Source organism: Batrachochytrium dendrobatidis (assembly GCF_000203795.2).
Source record: "Batrachochytrium dendrobatidis JAM81 unplaced genomic scaffold BATDEscaffold_14, whole genome shotgun sequence".
Classification (NCBI taxonomy): Eukaryota; Fungi; Chytridiomycota; class Chytridiomycetes; order Rhizophydiales; genus Batrachochytrium; species Batrachochytrium dendrobatidis.
Genome location: NW_006281112.1, coordinates 434,310 through 456,467, shown reverse-complemented (window position 1 = coordinate 456,467; position 22,158 = coordinate 434,310). Strand labels below are relative to the sequence as shown.

Sequence of the window (22,158 nt, the reverse complement as noted above, 5' to 3'; positions counted from 1 at the left end):
TATATATTAAACTATGCGAGTTTCAACCAAATTGGTCTAAAAGTCGGATTGGAGCTAATATTAAGAGTTTTCGACAAAATGGTAGTAGAAACAGCTATCAAAAGATGGTTAATTGTATCTTGACTAAGCATACCATTCAAAAGAGCTGAATACTGATTCCTGTTGCCCAATGCAGACTCAGTGGTCGAGACTGCATCTTCCGCTTTGCCAGATTTGCTTTTGGTGCTTCTTGTCAAATTGTTCAAATTGGAATGGGCATCTTATTCAAGAACTCCAATAACAGCATTATCTCAGTTTAGACTATCATATCTAGAATTTACTTTTAATAAAGGCTCACTTTCTGCTATTCCTGTTCGCTACTTGGCAGTCTCAATGGAGACTTTGGATGCAAATGCAATGGCACCCCTCACACCACCAGAATCAGCAACATTACAACTAGAATCGACCGACCTGTCTTCACAATTCATACTACACAAGGACCAAACAGTTCCATCCTGCATGGAATATAATGAAATATTTGAAAAAAGACCACATATTGAATCTGCTCCAAATATTCTTGACATTACTCGATATCCTGTCCCGTTTACCGAACCTTTTGACGAGCACTTTACTCATCTGTCTCGTATTCAGACTGGCAAACTCAAAATTCCAACAGAGAAGCTGTTTGAATGGGCTAAATCGACTGCAGAGGATTTGGCCGATGTAGGCCATGACAGGCAAGAACCATCTTATCGATCACCATTGATTAAAAAACCATCGCTGTCAAAAAATTCTCAACAACAAGCGTCATTTGAATCCATACCTGGGGTCGAGTTTCTGCGCCAGACTGGTGCGGTTGGATCGTCCTCTGCAGATATACTTGGCAAACAGAGATATGACGAATCCTGTGTGCAAGATGGAAACCAGGCATCCGCTGATGATCTTGTTCATTTTTCTCCATTAAAAAGCTTGGAATTAATATCTGCTGGAACTGAGACAAATATCACTAAAGAAGCTATTCTATCACGCACCGAGTCTATTTTTCAAGAGCCATCAGCAGCTGAAATAGAGCAACTGCTTCCTGGGCTGATTTGCCAAGCATTGGACCAGCATAAATCCATTCTATCCGCGGCAATGACCATTTACGACATATCTACCCATTTTACTGAAATCAATCAGTCTCTTTTCGATAAAGTTGTAAAAGTCAAAGCTTTACAAGGTGTATGTCAGGATCGGTTGGAAGCGCTTGCCCAGCTAAGGTTTGAGTATCGCTTTAGGCGCCAAGAACTGGACCAACTGGGCATCCCTGTTCGACCACTCTGTGTCCTGTCAGATCTAACATTACAGTTTCGTGACTGCACTCTTATTGAGCAAGCTTTTTCTGATGCAAGAGAAGAATATGAAATGACTCTGGATCAATTGACTTACAATGGCCTAATTGATCCTCATTCTGCGGCTGTTTGCACATCTGAGATTGCTGGAGAACATGAATTCAAGTTGTTGGAAAACTCTGAGCCATTGGTGCAACGGATGGACGAGTCAAAGCTTGAATTTGTTCAAAGACAGCGGTATACTCGACTCACTTTAACTGTACAGCTCAACAGTGTGCGATTGCAAGCATTGAGTGCAACAATTGAAGAGCAACTTTTGCGGAACCGCATCATCCTTGCCATTACTCCCCTTCTCTCTACCATTGAGCAGAGATACGCCATGTGTACACAAAATGCCGAGAATGTGACAAATAATGTCAAGGAAGAACTTGAAAAAATCGAACGATTAAAATCGGGAATCCCTGTTGCTCGTAAAATCAAACGTAGAGCCACGTTTCCCTCGGTTTTAAATGAACAAGTTTCACCAGAGTTTTTGGAACAACTGAAATCCTATTCTCCATTGGGAAACTCCACCAGTACATTGATAAATCCAACTACGCAACCTCCACCTTTATTTCCCCATGTGCCATCTACTGTACCATTGCCACTAGAAAAGAGTGGTGCTCTGCCCACTCCTGGAGATAGCATACGACGATCGCTGTTATTAACTCATCCAACACGAACAAAATCGCATGAGCTTGTACCACTCAACATATCCACATTAGAAAACATCCAAGTGCCGAATGATACGACTCGCTTGATCTGGACTCCACCTACTCCAGTTTCCGCTTTCGATAATACAGCCCTTTACTCCGATCCAACTCTACATGTTTCTTGTACAACTCCACCCATCACTAATACTCACACTGCAACAACATTGAGCGTAGATCAAACGTATTTCACACCTCCTCTCTTTGAGTTTGGATTTGATAGCATGTTCAAGGAAATTGATATTGGTCCACCACGTCGATCAACCATTCATGAATTTACAAAAGTAGTTGTGTTGAATACACTTGATATTGTACGGAAAGTGATTGAATGGATATAATGCATGACGGTGTCATTGTATCTCGACCACTGAATCACCTTTACACACACTCTGATCCAGATTATTAAATATATTGACTGAATAGTATTGGAGTTGTGACATGGGTTCTTTGCAACTCAATGATTGATATTAAATCTAATTAAAACTCGGTCCGATTTTTATCATGGGATTTATCAAAATGAACGAATGTCCATTTCTCAAAAAATAAACGTTTCCAGTTTGATTCTAATGACTACACTGGTTTTATCAAATAGTTACAGCCATACTTTGAAAAGCATTTCTATTTCAGTCGCTCTGTGACGATAAAAACAAATATTGGGTCATCAAACTTTATGGTTCTGAACCAATCAAAATAATACAAGTAGTATTAAATTAGTATATGCAAATGTTGAAAAGTTTACAACAAGCGCTAGTGGTTTAGTGGTAAAATTCATCGTTGCCATCGATGAGCCCCCGGTTCAATTCCGGGCTAGCGCATGTTTTTGTTTTTTATTACAGTTGGTGAGAATAGGGAATGTTTCTTTTGATTATATAAAGCTCGACTTTCATGCATTGCATAGTTGGTTAAGATACAGACTGTATATAAGTGGAATGCTGAATATCGTGTCAGAATACGACCCAATAAGAGATGCGTCAAGTATTTTACAACCGTATTCACGTAAAATAACACTTTTGTATTGATCTTGTAATGATTGTCTTGGAATAAACAATCGTTACATATTTGCTATTGGAAATGGATTATTTATTTTATTGAAACAGAAATGTCAACATTCACATTGTATTTTTGTACAAGAATGAGTATGAAGGAGAAAGACCTGTCAATTTTGTCAATGGGCACAGTATTGCCCAGTAAGATTGATCATCAAACATGAGATGGCTGTTTATTATATATTCCGACTTTGGTGATTCATTTTACGTGAATACGACTGTAATTGAGGAGAGCAGATCGTTCAACCAATTGACCATTTCAACAAGTCAGATTGTCGCTGAACTATACAAGGTACAAGTGATGAATGATCTTGCCATTCAAACCAGCAGACAATCCACCATATTGCAAAACAATATCACCAAACTCAACCACACTTTCGTGTGGTTGAAGAATTTTACGCAAGTGCTTCGCAAACACATAATACATACTGCGGTGATGGCTGCTGGTCGTTTCTTTTTCTCTCCGTCATCATGCCTTTTATCGCTAGCTGTGATGTAGTGATAGATCAATACACAATAATGCACAGCTGAATAGCAACTGTCACAGCATTTTAGCCTATCTATACATTCACGCCACCAAAGGTATATAAGCATGAGATAGTGTAACCCCATTCAATCATCCATAACTATAGCCCAATCTAGATTATAATATGAAATGCGAAATCATGGCTCTAACTATTGGTGCTGTTACGCTTGTAGCTTCTATTCCTTTAGCACTTACTGACAGTGTATCAAATATGCACACTGTTGAATCGCGGGAATTTGAGCATCACAGTTTACAACGACGTGATCCTTATTATGTACCCATTGGAATGGAAAGTCATGTTTACTATGTTTCTACTGCTATGAAACGAGGATTGTTTCCTACCGACTCCAATCGTGGGCACTTTGTGCAGCATTATCGTAAAAACTAGCAAGGAATACTGTTCTAGTTGATTTCAAATAAAGTAGATATAAACAATCATTTGATGAATCTACAGTCACATTCGTGCAAATGAAAACCAAGAGTACAAAATATACAATAAACAGCCATCTCATGTTTGATCAATCTTACTGTACAATATTGTTTCTAAACTCTGATTGATTAGGGGTTCTCTGCTCATTTCTGTATACACAACTGAACAAATGTTGCATTTTGATTTACATTTCTGTTTCAATACACTCCACATTCTCGACATTTTGTCAATCTACAATTTTGATTCGCTAAACGAATACTACAAGTAATAGAGTGATTGGCACGGAAACAATAGCTGCATTTTTGAGATATACAATCATTGTTAAACTAGATTGCAAACAGATCTGATATCAAGATACAACAGCTTGTTCAATGGCATGATCGTGTCGATTGTGTGTAAAACCAATATCTTGAATAAAAACAGTAGAGTCGTGATTGTAGACTACAAAACCAAAGTAAAACAATAATCATAAAACTATTGACAAAAAAGAAACGAGCTTAGCAGGGGTCGAACCTGCAACCTCCTGATTCGTAGTCAGACGCGCTATCCATTGCGCCACAAGCCCATGCATCTGTAAAGACCAAATTCGTATATGTTCCAACCACTCTATTACTTGTAATGTTTGTTTGACGAATCAAAATTGTAGATTGACAAAATGTCAAGAATGTGGAGTGTATTGAAACAGAAATGTAAATCAAAATGCAACATTTGTTCAGTTGTGTATACAGAAATGAGCAGAGAAAACCTAATCAATCAGAGTTTAGAAACAATATTGTACAGTAAGATTGATCAAACATGAGATGGCTGTTTATTGTATATTTTGTACTCTTGATGTTGCATTTGCACGAATGCGACTGTAGATTCATCAAATGATTTATTCGTGGCATTACGCCTATTTAAGCCATCGATTGCTAAATTCAGTCAACCATTCTGTAGTACCATTGTTTTGTGCAGGTTTCAGTCCCATAATCTTTGTCAAAAGCTGATATACTTGTATGTTTTCAAATGGATCTGTGATGCGATGAGTCAAAGTAGATTTAAACGCACTGCCGTGCCCAATAAACAAGGCTCGCATGTCTGGAAGCGAGTTGTTATATCCATGCATGCCTTTTGGAATCCAGACAGGTTGAGATGTTGAATTGTTGCTTTCTGGTACTACCATCCAGCCTATTTCAGGAACAACAATGATTTCACCAATACGGTCTGTTGCATTGTAGTTGTATTCACTTGGAATCTGAGACCGTACATAAGATTGAAAGTGGCCATTTTGACGAGCACCTTTTGCCAATGCATCCGAGATAGAGTCAAGTTCTATTCAAAAAGTAGTGTTACATTCTGTCTACATTCATATAAGCATAATTTACAATTCAATGTACAACGACTCACGATCTGGAGGAGGATATATATTGATGATTGGACCATCTACGATAACGCGACTTGTAGAGAAATCCACAAAATCATCAAGGTATACAATCTGATCTGGAAATGTATTCGCCATACCATGATCGCTTACAATCACAAGATTGATTGCGTTTTCAATATTTCTGTCTTGCAGCATTGCAAAAAACTTTCCCATAGTTGTATCGATTTGAATCAACGAGTTGTTTACTTCTTTGGAGTGAGTACCAAACATGTGACCAGCATGATCAACATCTTGAAAGTAGAGAGAAATAAATAACGGACGCTTTTTTTGTGGGAGATCAATCCATTTCATGACAGTAGATAACTTTTGGTCATCGGTTATGTTTGGACTGAATTTTACCCAATGATTTGGTCGGTATCCCTAAACCCATTATGAGATTCAAATATTAGTGATGGATTCGATGTTTAAATCATTAAAATCACCTACTCGAATCTCTGCTTCAGAACCAGGCCACATGCATGTCGCAGAAATCTTGCCTTGTCGACCTGCAGTAACCCAAATCTATAGACATGGCAATTATAATAAGTTAAATGCCAACAACTGCATAGCGAAATAATGAAATAGCATACCGGTTCTCCTTTTTTCCACCAATAGCCATCTCCATTATTTAATGGATCAGTGTATGAAAACGTATCATTTCTAACTGGATCGTAAAATATGTTACCGACAATTCCATGAGATTCGGGGTACAGTCCAGTGGCAATAGTGTAATGGTTTGAAAATGTGACGGACGGGAATGATGGTTGCATATACTTGGCTCGAACTCCACTTGAAGCTAAAGAATTGATTTGAATAGTGCGAATCAGATTTAGTATAAAGCTGGCAATTATCCAGTGTAGTCAGAGGTTTAAGCGATTTGAAATATCCATTTACCAATCTTGTTTAGATTTGGAGTCAGGCCTCTATCAAGGTAATCCGGCCGAAATCCATCAATTGAGATGAGAACTACTGTATTTTGAAACTGACTAGCATGATGTCCAAGACAATACCACATGGAATTCCTTGCTAGCAAAACCATGATGGTAAAAGCAATGACAGTTCCCAAGATAGTCCAGCAGACAATCGCCAGTTTTGAATGCACTTTATTTTTCCAGCATGGCATATACTTGGATAGAAAAAGGTTCTTTGAGCTTGTAGAGTCAATGTAATGGTAAGAGTAGGACTGTTTTTCATGACCATTGTAGGATTCGTGCATATTGTAGTTGGCATGTTTCTTGGCTAAATCATGGTGTTGTAAATGGTCATCTTTAAATAGTTTATTACATGTGTATGAACACAAAAGCATGAGTCAATCCCCTAATAACACTCGAGTGTATAAAAGTGTTTTAAAAGGCATGTGCCAATGATACAGTCAACTCAACCTACCATAGTCAGCAGTTCGAGGACTGTTTAAACCATGTTTATCAGCAGAATGCAAGACATTAGTGGACAAAGAAAGTGGTTCAGACAAGTCTTGATAAAGCGGTTGGTTGTCTTCTGAATAATGCTCTACATCCTTGTCAGCAAAAGAGTGGTAGTGATGCCTCATATGGACTGGAATGGCTAAAGTAAAAAGTAATTAGACTGAATCTAACAGTAAAAATTGGATGTAAAAGTATACCAACAATGAATCAATGCTCGAGTAGAATGGAGACGAGTGTTTATTTGTATTTCAACGACTCGATCTTGTCATATTTTGCAAACATTCTGTAGCATCAAGCAGATTGTAGTCTTCGGAAACGTGGATTCTGTTTGTGAAATTGCACGGATAGCTTTAGGTTAGCGTGCAGATTTCTATAAGCGAAAATATCAAGTTCGTGACTAAACAAGACTCGATGGCATTGTTATTGAATCAAGAGCAACACATCAGCTACTAAGCTGGCTGTATCAACAGGGCAGATTGTCACTGCAATACACAGAATACGGTCGATAGTTTCAAGACAACATTACCCACTACGCTTGTTGAATTCCATGTGAGTACTTGTACTCGGACAATCTCTTATTAACATTGACTGTAATCATTCTTTTCTGAGCTTAGCCTGTTGGTTAGGCTCTTGTCAATATGATGATGATATTGTAAAAGGTTCGATCTGTTCCAACGTCGTTTCTGTTGTAGGAATAACTGCCCTCTATTCTGCTTCAGTGTACATCATTGATGCAGTTGGTGTGATGGATATTTCTGCTCTTGAAAGACTTTGGGTTTATGCAGACAAGGATTGCCTCGAGCCATGTCTTGATCTGCTGTTGACTCACCATTCCAGTAACCGTTTTGCTGTCACTCAAACTAGCAATCAGAATCGCTTGTCATGATCATATTAGATATCTGTGCTCAGGCTTGGTGGTTTATGATCGGTTTGATAACTTTTAGAACCTGGCTCGAGATGTTGCCATTTGGTTTCTGTAAGGCCAAACCCATATCAATCGTCTCTCTATGTCTGAACCCCAGTCTGTATCCACGATGTTTATATGAATGACTGCCACTACTGTTGTAATTACAGTCTGGTTTTGAAGAGTACTTTCTGAGCTTGTCAAGTTGAGGACTGTCAAGCCATTTCTTCACCTGCCCTGTATGGTGAGAGACTTTCATTGTATTTCAGACATGCTGATCAAAATCTTACAATGGTTGCATGTAAAGGACAATGGAATATTTTACGACTGGTTGATATAGTAATATATTGAGCATCGATAATGCCCTGTTGAAAACTGAACTGCCATGTTACAGAGAATAATTGTCATGAATTGCAGTGGATAAGCTGGGCTATACAAATATACTGTGCATGCCAGCAATGTTCTATAATTCACTTGAGCAATAGTACTTTTATTGCTCAAGTATTATGGTATGTTGCTGATCTGCAGATCTGCCTGATTCTTCGTTGGCCTATTCTGTGAGGAATGCATGTGTACATGAAGGGTGTATGAAATGGAATTGATTTATAAAATGTAATAACTGGATCGAGTTAAATGGTATCAACAGTATTGATTATGGCATTGAGGTATCTTTTGTGAAGCATGACCAAGAAAAGAGAACAACCAAGTTATGCCTGATTGACATTTTGAAACGAATTGTTTATGGTTTGCAGCGAGTCTGAGTTGCCTCATTTTGTATTGAAATCAATCCAAACTCAAAATCCAAACTTTGACTAGTTTGTCGATTTGGTTCCATTTAAACGCTCAATATCTTCATATACTTGTCACTTCAACTCACTGTATTTTAGATCATACATCTCTATTTAGATTGCTTCTAACTGACATGTGTGATTCTGTTTCCATCGTTTCTGACTCTTCAAATCGCAGTCATGCTCCATTGCTCACCACTGCTACGTTTGCATCACTTCAGCCTGAAACAGCCGTCATGTTTCAATTGGTTCAAAATTCACTTGACCTTTTACTTTCAATTCCTGCCATCTATCGCTCTTCTAATATTCAGCTCGCCATTAGCAGTCTTGTTCTCGAGTTGGGTTCAAACAAAACTGCAGGTCAAACTTTAACACGCAATGAATCTGCTGAAAACATTCGTATAGGAACCATTGAGCGGCAGATCGTTGCTCTCTCCTATTCCCTTGAGCGTCAAGCCTCTATTATTCCAACCGTCTTGCAATCAGACAATGCATTTGATGTGGCTTCTCCAATCGACTCGGATGAAGATTGTTCTATGCTATTTACTGCCACATCACTCGCACACAAATCGTTGGATGTCGGAGATGATTCAGAGTTTGCCTTGGAGCCACAGAGGCTGGAATTGTACATACCCAATAGCTCTTTGAAGCGTAGATTTGCAAAGTATCAACGACGGAGGCAGGCCTCTAGAGCAGCGGAGCAATCTACTATTCCTTCAGTGTCAAGCTCACCATCAGTCTCTGCCACACCCATTTTGCTCAACAGCACTGTATCTGGGAATCGGAGCTTTGAAACCCAAACATCTATATTGGACTATACCCAAGATACGCTTGGTCAAAATACATCTCAAGGATTTTTGAAGCACCATGAGGACTCCCTTTCCTATACACATACTTTTGATTTCCCATTTCAGTACACATTGCGGCCAATCGACTCGGGGATTGGTGACGAGCAGACGCTGCTCATGGCAAACACATTTGACCTCTTGATACCAGACTCTGGTCTGACTCGGTCATATACTGTCTAATACAATACACATGTAGGCTTGATTAAAATACTTGTTGCAAGGTTTTGGCTCGCGCTCACTTGCAACTTGTCCAAAACTGTTACACTAAAGCATTCATGGCATGGTGTTGTATCAGCTGAGGTGCTGGATCATTTCAATCAGTAGCCATTGCCCAATCCTTTGTTAAAATCAAAACTTGTAAAAAACCTACACTATTGGATCTGGTCTCAGATTACACTAGTGCTAATAAACTGAATCGATAAGCAACAATACATTCCTAAACTGACGATTATTTCTCAATGACTTGAAATCTCCAGAAATCAACCTGAACATCAACAGACTTTTTCTTGTGAAACTTGTACGAAGCATCAATATTGTATCGCAGCTCAGCAATCACTTGGCCCTCGAGATTCCACTCTCTTGCTTTTTTGAGTATATACTAGATACAGTTAAAATAAACCCATCACTGTAAGTTGGGATCAAGACAGTATTGTAGCGAATATATAAACATGGCTTACATCTCTAGTGCTCGTTTTATGTAGACTGTAAATGGCATTGCGAGCGATTTTAGAAGCAGCTTGCAAGAAAACCATATCAATTCCTTTATTCCCTTTGGTTCCAAACGGCGGATTCATCAGAACCGTATTGGCCATCAACCCTCTTGATTCCATACCCTCCAGTAGACATCTAACATTCATGTGAATCAAATCTACATCGACCTCCAATGTATCGCAATTCTCTTGTGCTTGATGTAGAGCATCCAGATCAATGTCGATACCAATAGTGTAGGCTGCACCCATGATTCCTGCAGCACATGTCAGCATCCCACACCCAACACCTAAATCTACTATCGATTGATCGACAATGTCGTTGAATGTGGTTGCAGCAGTGTAAATCATACTTGCAGCCAAGTGGGGTGTGGTTGGGTATTGTTCCAAGTGAACCTTTGGGTCATTGAACTTTGAAACCTGTGACAGTTCACCTACATGTAATGTACATGTAAATGGATTGAATGGCTCGTTTTATAAATCATACATGCTGTCATGAGAGGTTCAATCCATTGGGCTTACTTTCCAGCTGCTTCAACTTCATTGCTCTGTGTTCACGTAAAATAAATCACTAAATAAAAATGCCAAAATACATAAACACTCATGATAATTTACATCAAATTTACCGAGTATTAATTGTGGAATCAAACTCAATATCTGGATTGTATTGTAGTCGTTGTGTATTGAAACATTCAATTCCCCATAGCAGCAAATATTCAACTATTGTCTATTCCAGAGCAAAACAGACAAGTGCCAATGTTCCATTTTTACGTGAACATGGCAGTGAATGCATTGGATACAAAAGTGCTCGAGTTTCTAAACCTTGAAATTCAATGGATTGACTGAAATGCAATCCACATTGAATCACACTGAATGATAAAGCCATACATTGAGCTCAATTCAAATCATCAACTAAAGCTGGACTAGCAATAAATAGAATAGGTAAAATACTAAATATATTTAAATTGTTACTGCAGTCAACCCTAGATTGCAATATTATCGACTGGTTAGTCAAGCCTCAACGAGATAAGACTTTGCATGATGGTGGTAACTTTAGATTTGTCTTTTGCTCTTTTTATGATAGGGTCGACATTTTCATCCGGAAATATGCTTTGTATCCATTCAATCACCAAATTAGCATCCTTGGAACTCCTATACACGTTTGTAAGCACCTCCTCTATAGTATCCAGTGTCACTTGAATATCCCGAAATTGCATACGATCTAAAGTTTTTTTGAGCATATCCATCTGCCCGCATTTACTATACGTGATTAATACCTTTTTATATGCTTTTGATGTAATGGTATAGGAAACAATAAAGAGGTAATCCAACAAAACTTCTGCAGAGGACGGATCATTCAGAGCGCAGTACCCATGAACAAGATGTGATAAAATGGGATTTTCGTCAATATTAAATGGTCTAATAGCCGCTTGGATACTCTTGATATCTTCCCGATGATTTAATGGTCCATGCATACGAGCCAATGCAAAGGCGATTTTTGATTTAAACGAATTGATTGTAGACAGGTGAGAAAACTCTTTCCATGCATTGTATCTTTGACCTAATCCAGCATAAGCTTCAATGGCAATCACAGTTGCAGAAGAGGTAGGTTGACGATTTACTTTTTTTGCCGAGTTTAAATACTCCAACGCCTGTTCAAATTCTTCACGATAAACACATCCAGCTGCTTGCATCTCATACATGTCTACAGACTTTTGTAATCCAAGTGCGCTATGCTCTTGGATATAGGCATCGACTTGATCGTGTCTGTTTCGTGCAAAATGAAACTTGCAAAGTGTTGTGTAAATATGCGTATCTCCTTCGAGTCCAGCCTGCTTTAGTTCCTTCATTACGTCAATAATGGCCTTTTCACTACCAGTTCTTGCCAGTGCACTTATAAGCTTATTGTAGGGTCGAGCAGTAGGATTAAGTGTCAAGAGTCGATTAAAACAATCTCTTCCAAGAGATGTTTTACCTGCAAGCATATAACCATGCATAAGACGCTCTTGAACGTATTCACTTTTATCTACATCAATGCCAATACTTTGCATTTTTTTGACAGTTTCAAGCATGCCAGGAAGATTTGTATTTCGTGAATGAATCTTGAGGATCTGGCGATAAAGAGAACCGCTTGGCTGGATATTGAATGAGACCATAAGGTTGAACATTTCCAATGCCCGAGCGGATCGGTGTTGAAACTGTGCTCCACCCAAAATAGGAGGATTGTTGGTGATCAATGCTTGGATAAGAACGTTAAAGGACGCAGATGGAAGACTGGCCAAGTGATCTGGATTGTTCAACTCGAGGTAAGTAAATAAGTTATAGGCTGTTTGTAGTTGGCGCTGACCAATTAGTTTATAAATGTTGGATGCAGTTGCTGGAATTTGGGTATGTACAGATGAACTGGTGCTGTATGATTGGCAATGCGGATACAACTGAGTAAACAATTTGCAGAATGACTGATTGGGTTTACATTGAGTATTGATTGCAAGTCTTGGACTGGATTGGATCAAACGGCAGGAAATAGCAATATTGAAATAATGTGTTGGGGTGATATTTGATAGCAAGCTGTTGTATCTGTATATCAATGACATGTCTGCGTCCAATTATGATAGATATTGTAATTCGATACAAAGATATCCAACGACACCTTTTTATTTTTATTACGATTAGTGACAATGAGATGAGAACAAGGAAAAATGCTTTTTCGGTTAAAAACTCGACTTTATGATTTAGAAAATTCTGATAGCATCAAGCAGACTGTTGTTTAAAAATGTGAGTTCTCTTTGTATAGTTGGACAATCGTTTTATGTTATCGTATAGACTCTATATAGACGAAACGCTGAATATTGTATCAAAACAACACTAAATGAGCGACATTCTTTTATATTGAATCAAGAGCAGCACATTGCTCAAGTCAGATTGTCGCCATAATACGATCAATGTTCTTGCCATTCAAATCAACACTGCCGATATCTGAAAACATCGCATTACTGACATTCATTTTCATTCTCATCCTTTTTGTCGCTAACTGGAAGACTAGACTGACAAATTTCAAGTACTTTCCATACCAAAGCATCACCAAATTTGTATTTCAATCCAGTCAAATAATGAAACTGAAAACGCGAATGCAAATAGTTCATTCTTCATATTCTCTGCAAGCATGTAGCTAGATTTTGTTTGCAACTCAAGTAGCTGGTCTGTAAGCTAACCCTTGTGCTCAACAGCAACAGTAGCAAGTGCTCCGTTTTTGAATACAGTCTTGAACTGTTCTGGAATGGCTCGTTCCACATACTCGCCATCAGCACCTTGAATAAGAACATTCATTTCTGAACTTTTGGCAGTAAAGATCTCTGCATCTTCAGATTCCTTGGAGAGGTATACTTGGAATCCATCCGTCTTATCAACGACAAGAATGGGAGCTTTTCCTGTGATCTGCACTTGCACAGACTTGCTATTGATAATGTCGACAGTAGAAAGAACGTTTTCAAGAACAACACCGGTTTTTTTGCATCCATCTAGATGGGCAACATTTATAGCAAAAAAACATGTCAGTAAAAGTATGGCATATCAAGATTAAAAGATAGACTTACCAACAGTAACAGCATTGGCTTTTCCCTTGATTTGGATAGTCGAGTCATGACAGTTGTAGATGTATACTACATGCTGGAGTTCAACGCCCTCAATCACAAGATTTTTTTGGCCAATTTGGTTTTCCTACAACAACACCAAAGTTTAAAATACATTCATAGAATATCCAAGACAATGCACAGATTCCTTACAACAATCCACTTTTTGCCTTCGAGAGCAAGTTTAGCGGGACCACGGATGGGTCCTGTGCTGCTCACACCGCTGAATGTAGCAGAGCGAGCTACCAATTAATAAATGCAAGTTAAAAGATTGAATCTAGCCTACAAACAAAATCTGCAAGCAGTCGTATCGATATAAAACATACTGGCATGGGTATCTGATGCTTTGACTACGCTGGTAGCACGCAGTTCTGGGTTTTTATGGGTCATTTCAGCCTTGTCGACCTTGCGTAAACCAGCAGTAACATTTCCCTTGTTAATGGCACTAAACAGCGAGCTTGTTGCACCCGAAGAGGCTACTTTGGATTCTTTTGGAGCGAATGCTTCAAGCTGGGCTGAAGTGGGCATAGGAGGAGGCGGAGGAGCAGCCGCTGCAGAACTGGCAGGAACTAGAGCAGATTTATTCGTCAGATTATAATTACACGACCATACAACTCGCAAGCATCAGCAATCTACAGATTCGAGTCTACTTACCAGCTGCAGACTTTGCATCTCCACCACGAGGATTCCAGGCCAGACCAGTGGTGTGCCATTGCTTGACATACGCACCAAGTTCAGTAATAAATCCAACGTATGCTGAAACCCATTCAACATGAGTCTTGTCTCTAATATGCAATTTGAACCATTGCAATGATTAGACTAGATTCATAAAGTCCATTACTGAATCAACCTACTTGTCCTTGTTTTCTTTAATGACTCTGTTGGCATAGAATTGAGCAGCATCCTTGAGCTCGTTGATGTATGGAGCTGGAGCCGGTTCCTAATTTAACAAAAAGCTTAGTATCGAGCACACATCAGCCCATGAGTATCCACATCAGCCCCTAATAATTGACCGTAAACACTCACCACAACAACCCAGCCAAGTGCACCAATACCATCAGCAACAGTAGAAAGATGGAAGAATAGAGGAGAGGGTCTGTTTTTGTCCTTGAGTTCAGTGACCTTGGCAAGAGATTGCTGGAGAGGCTTGATAAGCTCCTGTGTGGTAGCCGTATCGGGTTTCTTTGACAAGGATGCCACTTGAATCAAATGACGTTGAGCCTTGGTAGCATCACTGACCACTTGGGACTACAAATGTTAAAACATGTTAATATTGCATTGTGCATCTATCCTAGTAGCAAGATTTACTGGTTTCAAATACATGGCTCGAGCTACTAATATGACCCTGTGTAGATATTGAACAATATCTTGATATCGGTCTACTAGTCACAGTATCAGCCAGTAACAAATCAACCTATCGATACCTGTTCATGGACAATACCGCCAAGGGTTTTACTGAGAGCCAGAAAGGTCTTGAACTGACCGTTCAGGAGCGTGTCGAACGCAGTCAGAGCAGGCGATAGTCCAGTGCTATCAGTAGTGGCAGCAGATGTAGTGGTGCAATCTTGAGTATTAATCTTGGCAAGAGTTTCTAGACGCAGTGCAGCAGCCTCCAAACGCTGAATGACAGCAGAGAGTTGAGAGTCGGCAGACATGATAGCGTTGATTTGTAGCCGTATTCACGTAAAATAGAACACTTTTATATCTTGCAATGACTGCCTTTTGGCTCAAAATAAAAATCAGTCAACTATCCCGTTACGCTTTCCTATTAGAAACCGGCTTTAATCGGTAAATTTGCAGCCTTGTCAAGTTTACAAATAATGCTGTCCAGTAAACTGACGCCAACCATTTCGTGGACTGTTTATTACTCTCTTATTTAGTGTTCCATTTTACGTGAATACGGTGGCAAATGGACAGAGTGAACAATAGAAACTGCAATGCATAGCTTGACTAGATTTAACCATTTGATTATAACTGCCACTCTGATTATAAATGTTTAATGGTTGAGCAGCAGATTGGCTAGCTGTATATCATATCTTGGTGATGCCACCATATAGAGCCGATTTAGAATCCAAGAAATCACAAACTACAATTATATGGAGAGCTCAATTCAATAAAGATATCACTTTTTACCATACTAGTTTTCCACTGCTGTATTAAGATGGTCGTTTGTATTTGAAAAGTAGGTGTGGAGATTTTTCAATCCGTCCATTATTCGTTTTTTGACGTGGATTCTTGGCGTGGAAATATCGTGGCATGTTATCTATTGGACAGTTGGTCAAAAACATCCTTTGCCAAGAAATATATGGTCGTGCCATTGATATTTTCTTTATACCATTTTACCAAAGTTACTCAATTTATCTCATCTTGCAATCGCTCTTTTAAAGACTCATCTGCAGATACAACTACATTTCTGCTAATCTGCTTTATACCCACTCTTCACACACAAACTAGTTTTAGTTTTTGTCAGGATAACAAACACTTTGAAAGCTTCAGTCTGCTGCTCCATCTAGTATACTCGAGCCAGTATATTCTGCCTACTTCCATCAAAGAGCTTTAGTAGACACAATCCATAGACTATTGAGCAGCCTTGTCAATTTATCGGCACGAAAAGTTTAATCTGCTGTAACCAGAGTTCCATATCTACAAAATCGTCAATTGTCATTTTAAATCAGCTTATCTTCCTTATAGCAGCAACACACTATCTATCACGTCAAACAGATATCAGCAAACGTGTATATTGTTTTTTCAACTGCTCTAGATTCTTCAGCTTTAAAATATTCTTCAATATATCAACGATTTGGTACAGAATTCTCGCTTACTCACAGGTTTAGATTTTATAATACTTGCTGATAAAATTGACAGCATTCGACACGAACCTGAATCAAAACCTTTTTTCGAGTGCTCAGTATTAGCATTGCCTGCTCCAATTTCACCCATTTCACCAACTCCACCTAGCCCGCCTCGTTCACCGAGCAATCAACCTTTGAATCCTCGCTGTGATTTTCAACTACCTGTAATGTTGGACTTTCCAGTCGTGGTTATAACGTCCGCCACTGATGCCTCTTCTCCAATATCCATGACAAATGACGACGCGTCTTTGGATATAGCACACAGGTTGCCTATTGTTACAGATACAACACAACAACCTGATGAGTCCACGACACCTTGCAAACCGAGACAGTTGATATGCAATCCCTCCAATGCAGAGCAAGTTACAAACGATACGGATGCGAACAATGCTCAACATAGCAAATTCGACGGAATAATCATGAATAGCATTTTTTCCAAACGACAGGAAATGACAGACGTTTCTCCTGAAGCAGAGGAGGAGCGGCGGAGACGGATGGGAGCAATGATTCGGTCTTCGCGCAAGTACAATCGAATGAATGTCAGCATGGTAAACCAGCATTTTGAAGCCGACAAGGATGGAAATATTGGTATTGAGGATTTTATTGCACAAATTGCACCACAAGAATGTCTTGCAGCTGCTGGGTATTCATACGGTGCTGGTGAAATCCCCACCACAACTTCGGAACCAGATCCGCGACCTACATTGCCTGCCAATGTCGACACGACCCCAAGCAACAAATATTTAAATCCAACTCTCAATGTAATTCATACATCGCATCCAGGATACTTTAGCAGCAAAATTGGTGGTATGCTTGAAATTCCTGACAAGCTATTCGGACGCCGTGAAACACATACAAACATCACAGAATGCAAGTCCACTCTACACGAAGAAAAATTAGAAAGTGCTGATGATGCCATGTCATCCAATAATACTTTGGCTTCTAAAACTTGTGGAAATCCACATCACTCTGCGCTTGTTCGACCTGGTTTATCCTCTACACGTACACATGCTCAACGTCCAGAAACTGCCACTGGAACTGTGCGATATCGAGGCACAGGAAAAAGACAAGTGGCATTTTTAAATGATGTAGTTCTTTTTGAAGGACGTTTGTATCCTTGTGGAAGTCCAAGTTGTACATGCTCAATCGATGTTGCATATGATAAAAAATCCAAACTTTCAATCAAAAAGTTTTTAAACAAAATGTTTCAACATCGTACATCTACCAACACAATTACCGAGTCTGGATCACCTTGGCTTTCTGCCACGTCTGTGTCGTCCATTTCGCATGATACCACTAAAGCAGTCTCTACTTCTCGATCGTCGTCAACAGTACAAACCAGCACGAGTGATGTGGCTATCGAGGAGATTGATAATATAGAACCTAAAGACGAAGAGCACGACGAAGTGTTTTCAAAAACCAAACCCATTCATTTGGCAAAGGCTGACGCGGTAGAAGAGCAACCACATGGTGAAGCATCTTTCCACCGTAAAACGACTCTGACAGATATCTGTCCATATGCCATTGACAGAACAAACCGTGCTGAAAATCGTCGATCACCCTTTGGTGTGATTGGACTGTCTGTTCCATCCCTTGCAGCGTCTCAATCGCTTGAATCTGGACTCGACGTGTCATTTGTTGAAAAATCCCGCTGCAGTATCCTGAACTGCCCCGAGTCCATACATGGCCCACATATGCATGCTCCGCTTCAAGATAACTGGTTTGGTGGAAAAAAACTTCGAAAAGATGGTCAAGAAAAGATTATTTTGCGTGGTTTGGTTCTTCGAGTCCCTCCCAGGTTTACATCAGTAAGTGAAGGACGAATGTGGTCTCGCGAGCACGAGTCTTCTAATCATGCTTTGTTTGCAACGAGTCAGCCATTTACACCCACTCAACCACATAATCCTCAAGAGCGCGAGGTTAGTATCGATTGTCACAACAGCCTTGATATAGTCATGGTTCCTGAAACTCGTAGAGCTGTATCCGAGTCAAAAAAAAACGCATCCAATATATCCATAAAAAAGCCTAGACGTATACGAATATGGAAAAATATTCGCAACTTGTTGCTACGATTGGCTCCTACAACGGTCTAACCCAATGTGTTTTTGTTGGACATACTTGTCTCTGGATGCTTTTACAAATCGGCCTACTTGTGTGATATAGTTTAGATGTGGGTTAAAAGATTGAATTGTCAATACTCGATATCAACAGATGTATCTTGATTCATTCAAGATCAAGGATTGTTTCTTTGACCTCAAATTTACACCTGTTATACCCCATAAATGTAGTCTTTGAAATTTCTAAATCTACTCGTCTCATTCATATAACCCCCTGTCATGTTCACGCTTATCTAAACTCTCCAAAATAATAAAGCTACTCGGCTTGAGAATAGATCAATTATATACTTTAAAATAGTAGTGTTGTTGGTCCAAAAGGTACATACAGTCAAGACTGATCAAAATCTGAAACTAATGAAACTAAAAATGGCAAATGCACTTGAAAGTACAGATTTGACTGAAACAACATACTTGTTTTACTTGAATAAAGCAGATTTTAAATGGCAATTGCATGGGTCACTCATGCATTTAAACTGGCTTTGGACAGCGATATCAGCTTGCGTGCAGTTTCCTTATTGCGTGAGATAGCACGGTCTACTTGATTTCGCGACGCGGCATCTCGAAACTGCATTGCAAGCTTTTGCAGCCTGTTCCATCAATATTTTCAATACAAAGATGGTATTGTTTAGCACATAAAATTATAAAAGCTACAATCAGGATAGTCTAGCATTAATATATTTACTTACGTGTTGTTTTTAGTCATGGCGCGAGCAAATGCTTGCTCCGCATCAGTACCGGTTGAGGTGATAGACTTTTGATGGTCTAGTTTTAGTTCCAATAGAGTATGATTGGACTCAAGCATCTCGGCCAATGCTCGCATCTATACATGATTAAATTAGATTTGAATCAAAAACGGCAGCAGCACGATTTCTCAAAGTATTTAATGCAATTTACTACAAGCACTTACACCAGCGGGTCCAATATTGTTGCCAGTTAGATCAACAGATTCAATACCGGTGTTTTTTGCAAGACCTCGTGCAATATCAATGGCAGACTGATTAATAATCTTGGAGTTGCTCATAACAAGGGATTTGAGATGTGTGTTTTGTTTGAGAGCTTCACCAAGCACACATGCATGCTCTACCGTAAAGCAGTTACAGTCTTTAATATCCATTTGAGTCATGAGTGGATCATTGGCATTGATCAGTGCTAGGGAATGCAGAATCTCATCCAAAATAGGGTTTGTGGCACGTACAGCTGCAGTAATGGCCGAGGTAGGAACTGGAGGACCGTGTTCAGCAGATCTAGCAGTTGGTGCAGCCAAAACAGGCGTGGAACCAAAAGATGCATTGCGATAGATAGATGAGTAGCGAGGTTCATTTGATGAAAGATCGGCTGTCGATCCAGCAGTGCTTTTTGAAAGAGCTGCAGTGGTAGAATCAGACACTTTACTAACATCTTCCTTTGGGTTAAAAGCATCAGTTTTCTCAGATTTTGCAGTAACAGTTTCAACTGGATCTACTTTGGTTTCAGCAATCGATATGGTTGCTTTTTTCTCGACAGTAGGTTCCTCAGATTTTGTAGTAACAGTTTCAACTGGATCTACTTTGGTTTCAGCGATCAATATGGTTGCTTTTTTCTCGACAGTAGTTTCCTCAGATTTTGCAGTAACAGTTTCAACTGGATCTACTTTGGTTTCAGCAATCGATGGGGTTGCTTTTTTCTCGACAGTAGCTTCCTCAGATTTTGCAGTAACAGTTTCAACTGGATCTACTTTGGTTTCAGCGATCGATATGGTTGCTTTTTTCTCGACAGTAGCTTCCTCAGATTTTCCAAATTCATGTTTTTCATCAAGTGTATCTTTGGATTCTACATCCAGTTTCGCAACCGATTTTTCAGGTTTAATTTCCGCACTTTCAGTGGTAGATGCAGTCTTGACATCCTCAGTAACATGTTTAGAAGAGTTTGTAGACACATTAGTAGAGTCTTGTTTTAAACTAGCAGTAGATTCACTAGTTTTGACATGATTAGCTTTGTCAGAGATGGATTGCTCGTTCACATCATGAAGCGGGTGGGATTGGTGATTGTCGTCTGTAGTGGGTAAAATGGGAGTTTTCTCACTAGTAGATTCCATCTACAAAGCAATAAAAATAGTCAGTATCTATCAAAGCTTGACAACATGCTTATACGAACTCTAACACGCTTTTTGCATAGATCCGCAAATGTTAGGCGAGTGATTGACTCGCATCTATTATAGAGCAATGATTCCATTTGGGATTGATCGTAGTACTTGTGAAAGCATGTACACAAGGTCGACTCATGCAAATGCGAGTTGAATTACCTTGGGTTCTGTAGCAGCAATGGTAGTCTTTACGCTGTCAGTACTGACAGGATCAGTAGGACTGGTGACGGGAGTGACCAATGAGGTAATTTGACTCGCCTGCTTTTCAGTACTTGGCATCGTAGTGCTGGATCTTACTGTCAGGGGTGAAGCGGACTGTAGAAAATCAAGCACCCCAATGAGCGAGATTGCCACATCAAATGTTGAGCGAATAACCAGTAAGCCACCCCATATGAAGGTAAATAAAACAGAGTTAGCCAGCAGTCAAACAGCAGATTTACAAGAAATCCAGCCGATGCTCATCCAACTGTCTGAGCAGATTACTGACGAATGCATCGATATGGCTGGTGGTGGCAGTGTTTAAATCCTTCAGAATTGCAATCATGGCATGCAGCACCAACAACACAGTTGCAATAAAACGCTCCTTTATTTCGGGTACTAACCTTGTCAGTTTCCTGTTTGGTATGATTAACTAGACAGGTGTCGGTCATCTCAATGCTATCACCGGTAGGACTTGGAGTTTTCATTGCTTTGAAAAATCAACAGCAGCATTATAACAGGTATGAAAACATGTAGCAAGTCATGATAGTCGGAACATTCAGTCAGTAATCTTTAGTAGTAAGCCAACGATAACTAGAAACAACACTCACAGTATTCGATGCAGTAGATTTGGTCAAGTTGAAACTCGAGCTGCCGTTCCGTTCAACCAACGCGTTTGTTAATTCCAGCCGCATTCAATGTCATTGTATTGACGAGTGAAATGGATATTCACTGCGCTTCTTGCTGAAAATCAACTTGGATAAAATACCCATCGTACAAAATCAAATTGTGATTGAAACTAGAATTGTTCTCTTTTGACATTGTACAATCACCAGATTTTGTTTTCAGTTTGGGTAAAAAGTGCATTGAAAATTGACTGAAACTGCAGTGTCAACATTTGTTCAGTCTTTTACACAAAAATGAGCACAACCAGTCAACTATCGAGTTGAAAAAACAATCTTGTTTACTAAATTACCATTCCATTAGACTGGCTGTTTACTAACCCTCAGTTTTCTTGGTGTTCTATTCTATGTGAGTGAAGCTGCAACGCGTTGGAGTGGATAGATCCACACATGATTGAATGAGGGGCTTCATATTGTTCTCTG

General features: G+C 39.4%; 8 protein-coding genes across 8 annotated transcripts; 4 read left to right on the top strand and 4 right to left on the bottom strand.

Moving 5' to 3' along the window:
* Positions 1-396: 396 nt before the first annotated feature.
* Positions 397-2,397, top strand: BATDEDRAFT_91755 (uncharacterized protein; the record flags this gene model as incomplete). The annotated part of the gene is made up of 1 exon (XM_006682027.1): positions 397-2,397. The coding sequence occupies one exon, from the start codon at positions 397-399 to the stop codon at positions 2,395-2,397; it is 2,001 nt and encodes a 666-aa protein (XP_006682090.1).
* A 1,373-nt stretch (positions 2,398-3,770) lies between these two features.
* Positions 3,771-4,019, top strand: BATDEDRAFT_91756 (uncharacterized protein; the record flags this gene model as incomplete). The annotated part of the gene is made up of 1 exon (XM_006682026.1): positions 3,771-4,019. One exon carries the CDS (start codon positions 3,771-3,773, stop codon positions 4,017-4,019), a length of 249 nt encoding a protein of 82 aa, XP_006682089.1.
* A 934-nt stretch (positions 4,020-4,953) lies between these two features.
* Positions 4,954-6,478, bottom strand: BATDEDRAFT_14025 (uncharacterized protein; the record flags this gene model as incomplete). Its single annotated transcript, XM_006681803.1, has 5 exons — positions 4,954-5,372; positions 5,448-5,844; positions 5,911-5,985; positions 6,054-6,259; positions 6,358-6,478. 5 exons carry the CDS (start codon positions 6,476-6,478, stop codon positions 4,954-4,956), a joined length of 1,218 nt encoding a protein of 405 aa, XP_006681866.1.
* A 2,235-nt stretch (positions 6,479-8,713) lies between these two features.
* Positions 8,714-9,607, top strand: BATDEDRAFT_91757 (uncharacterized protein; the record flags this gene model as incomplete). The annotated part of the gene is made up of 1 exon (XM_006682025.1): positions 8,714-9,607. The coding sequence occupies one exon, from the start codon at positions 8,714-8,716 to the stop codon at positions 9,605-9,607; it is 894 nt and encodes a 297-aa protein (XP_006682088.1).
* A 268-nt stretch (positions 9,608-9,875) lies between these two features.
* On the bottom strand, positions 9,876-10,678 carry BATDEDRAFT_91846 (uncharacterized protein; the record flags this gene model as incomplete). The annotated part of the gene is made up of 3 exons (XM_006681987.1): positions 9,876-10,025; positions 10,105-10,568; positions 10,657-10,678. The coding sequence occupies 3 exons, from the start codon at positions 10,676-10,678 to the stop codon at positions 9,876-9,878; spliced, it is 636 nt and encodes a 211-aa protein (XP_006682050.1).
* Positions 10,679-11,141: 463 nt separating this feature from the next.
* On the bottom strand, positions 11,142-12,728 carry BATDEDRAFT_27696 (uncharacterized protein; the record flags this gene model as incomplete). The annotated part of the gene is made up of 1 exon (XM_006681877.1): positions 11,142-12,728. One exon carries the CDS (start codon positions 12,726-12,728, stop codon positions 11,142-11,144), a length of 1,587 nt encoding a protein of 528 aa, XP_006681940.1.
* A 613-nt stretch (positions 12,729-13,341) lies between these two features.
* Positions 13,342-15,418, bottom strand: BATDEDRAFT_14125 (adenylate cyclase-binding protein; the record flags this gene model as incomplete). Its single annotated transcript, XM_006681812.1, has 8 exons — positions 13,342-13,652; positions 13,728-13,851; positions 13,917-13,977; positions 14,086-14,332; positions 14,418-14,548; positions 14,618-14,703; positions 14,790-15,011; positions 15,188-15,418. 8 exons carry the CDS (start codon positions 15,416-15,418, stop codon positions 13,342-13,344), a joined length of 1,413 nt encoding a protein of 470 aa, XP_006681875.1.
* Positions 15,419-16,071: 653 nt separating this feature from the next.
* On the top strand, positions 16,072-19,014 carry BATDEDRAFT_91692 (uncharacterized protein). Its single transcript, XM_006682024.1, has one exon. The coding sequence runs from the start codon at positions 16,783-16,785 to the stop codon at positions 18,706-18,708; it is 1,926 nt and encodes a 641-aa protein (XP_006682087.1). The 5' UTR covers positions 16,072-16,782; the 3' UTR covers positions 18,709-19,014.
* Positions 19,015-22,158: the final 3,144 nt, after the last annotated feature.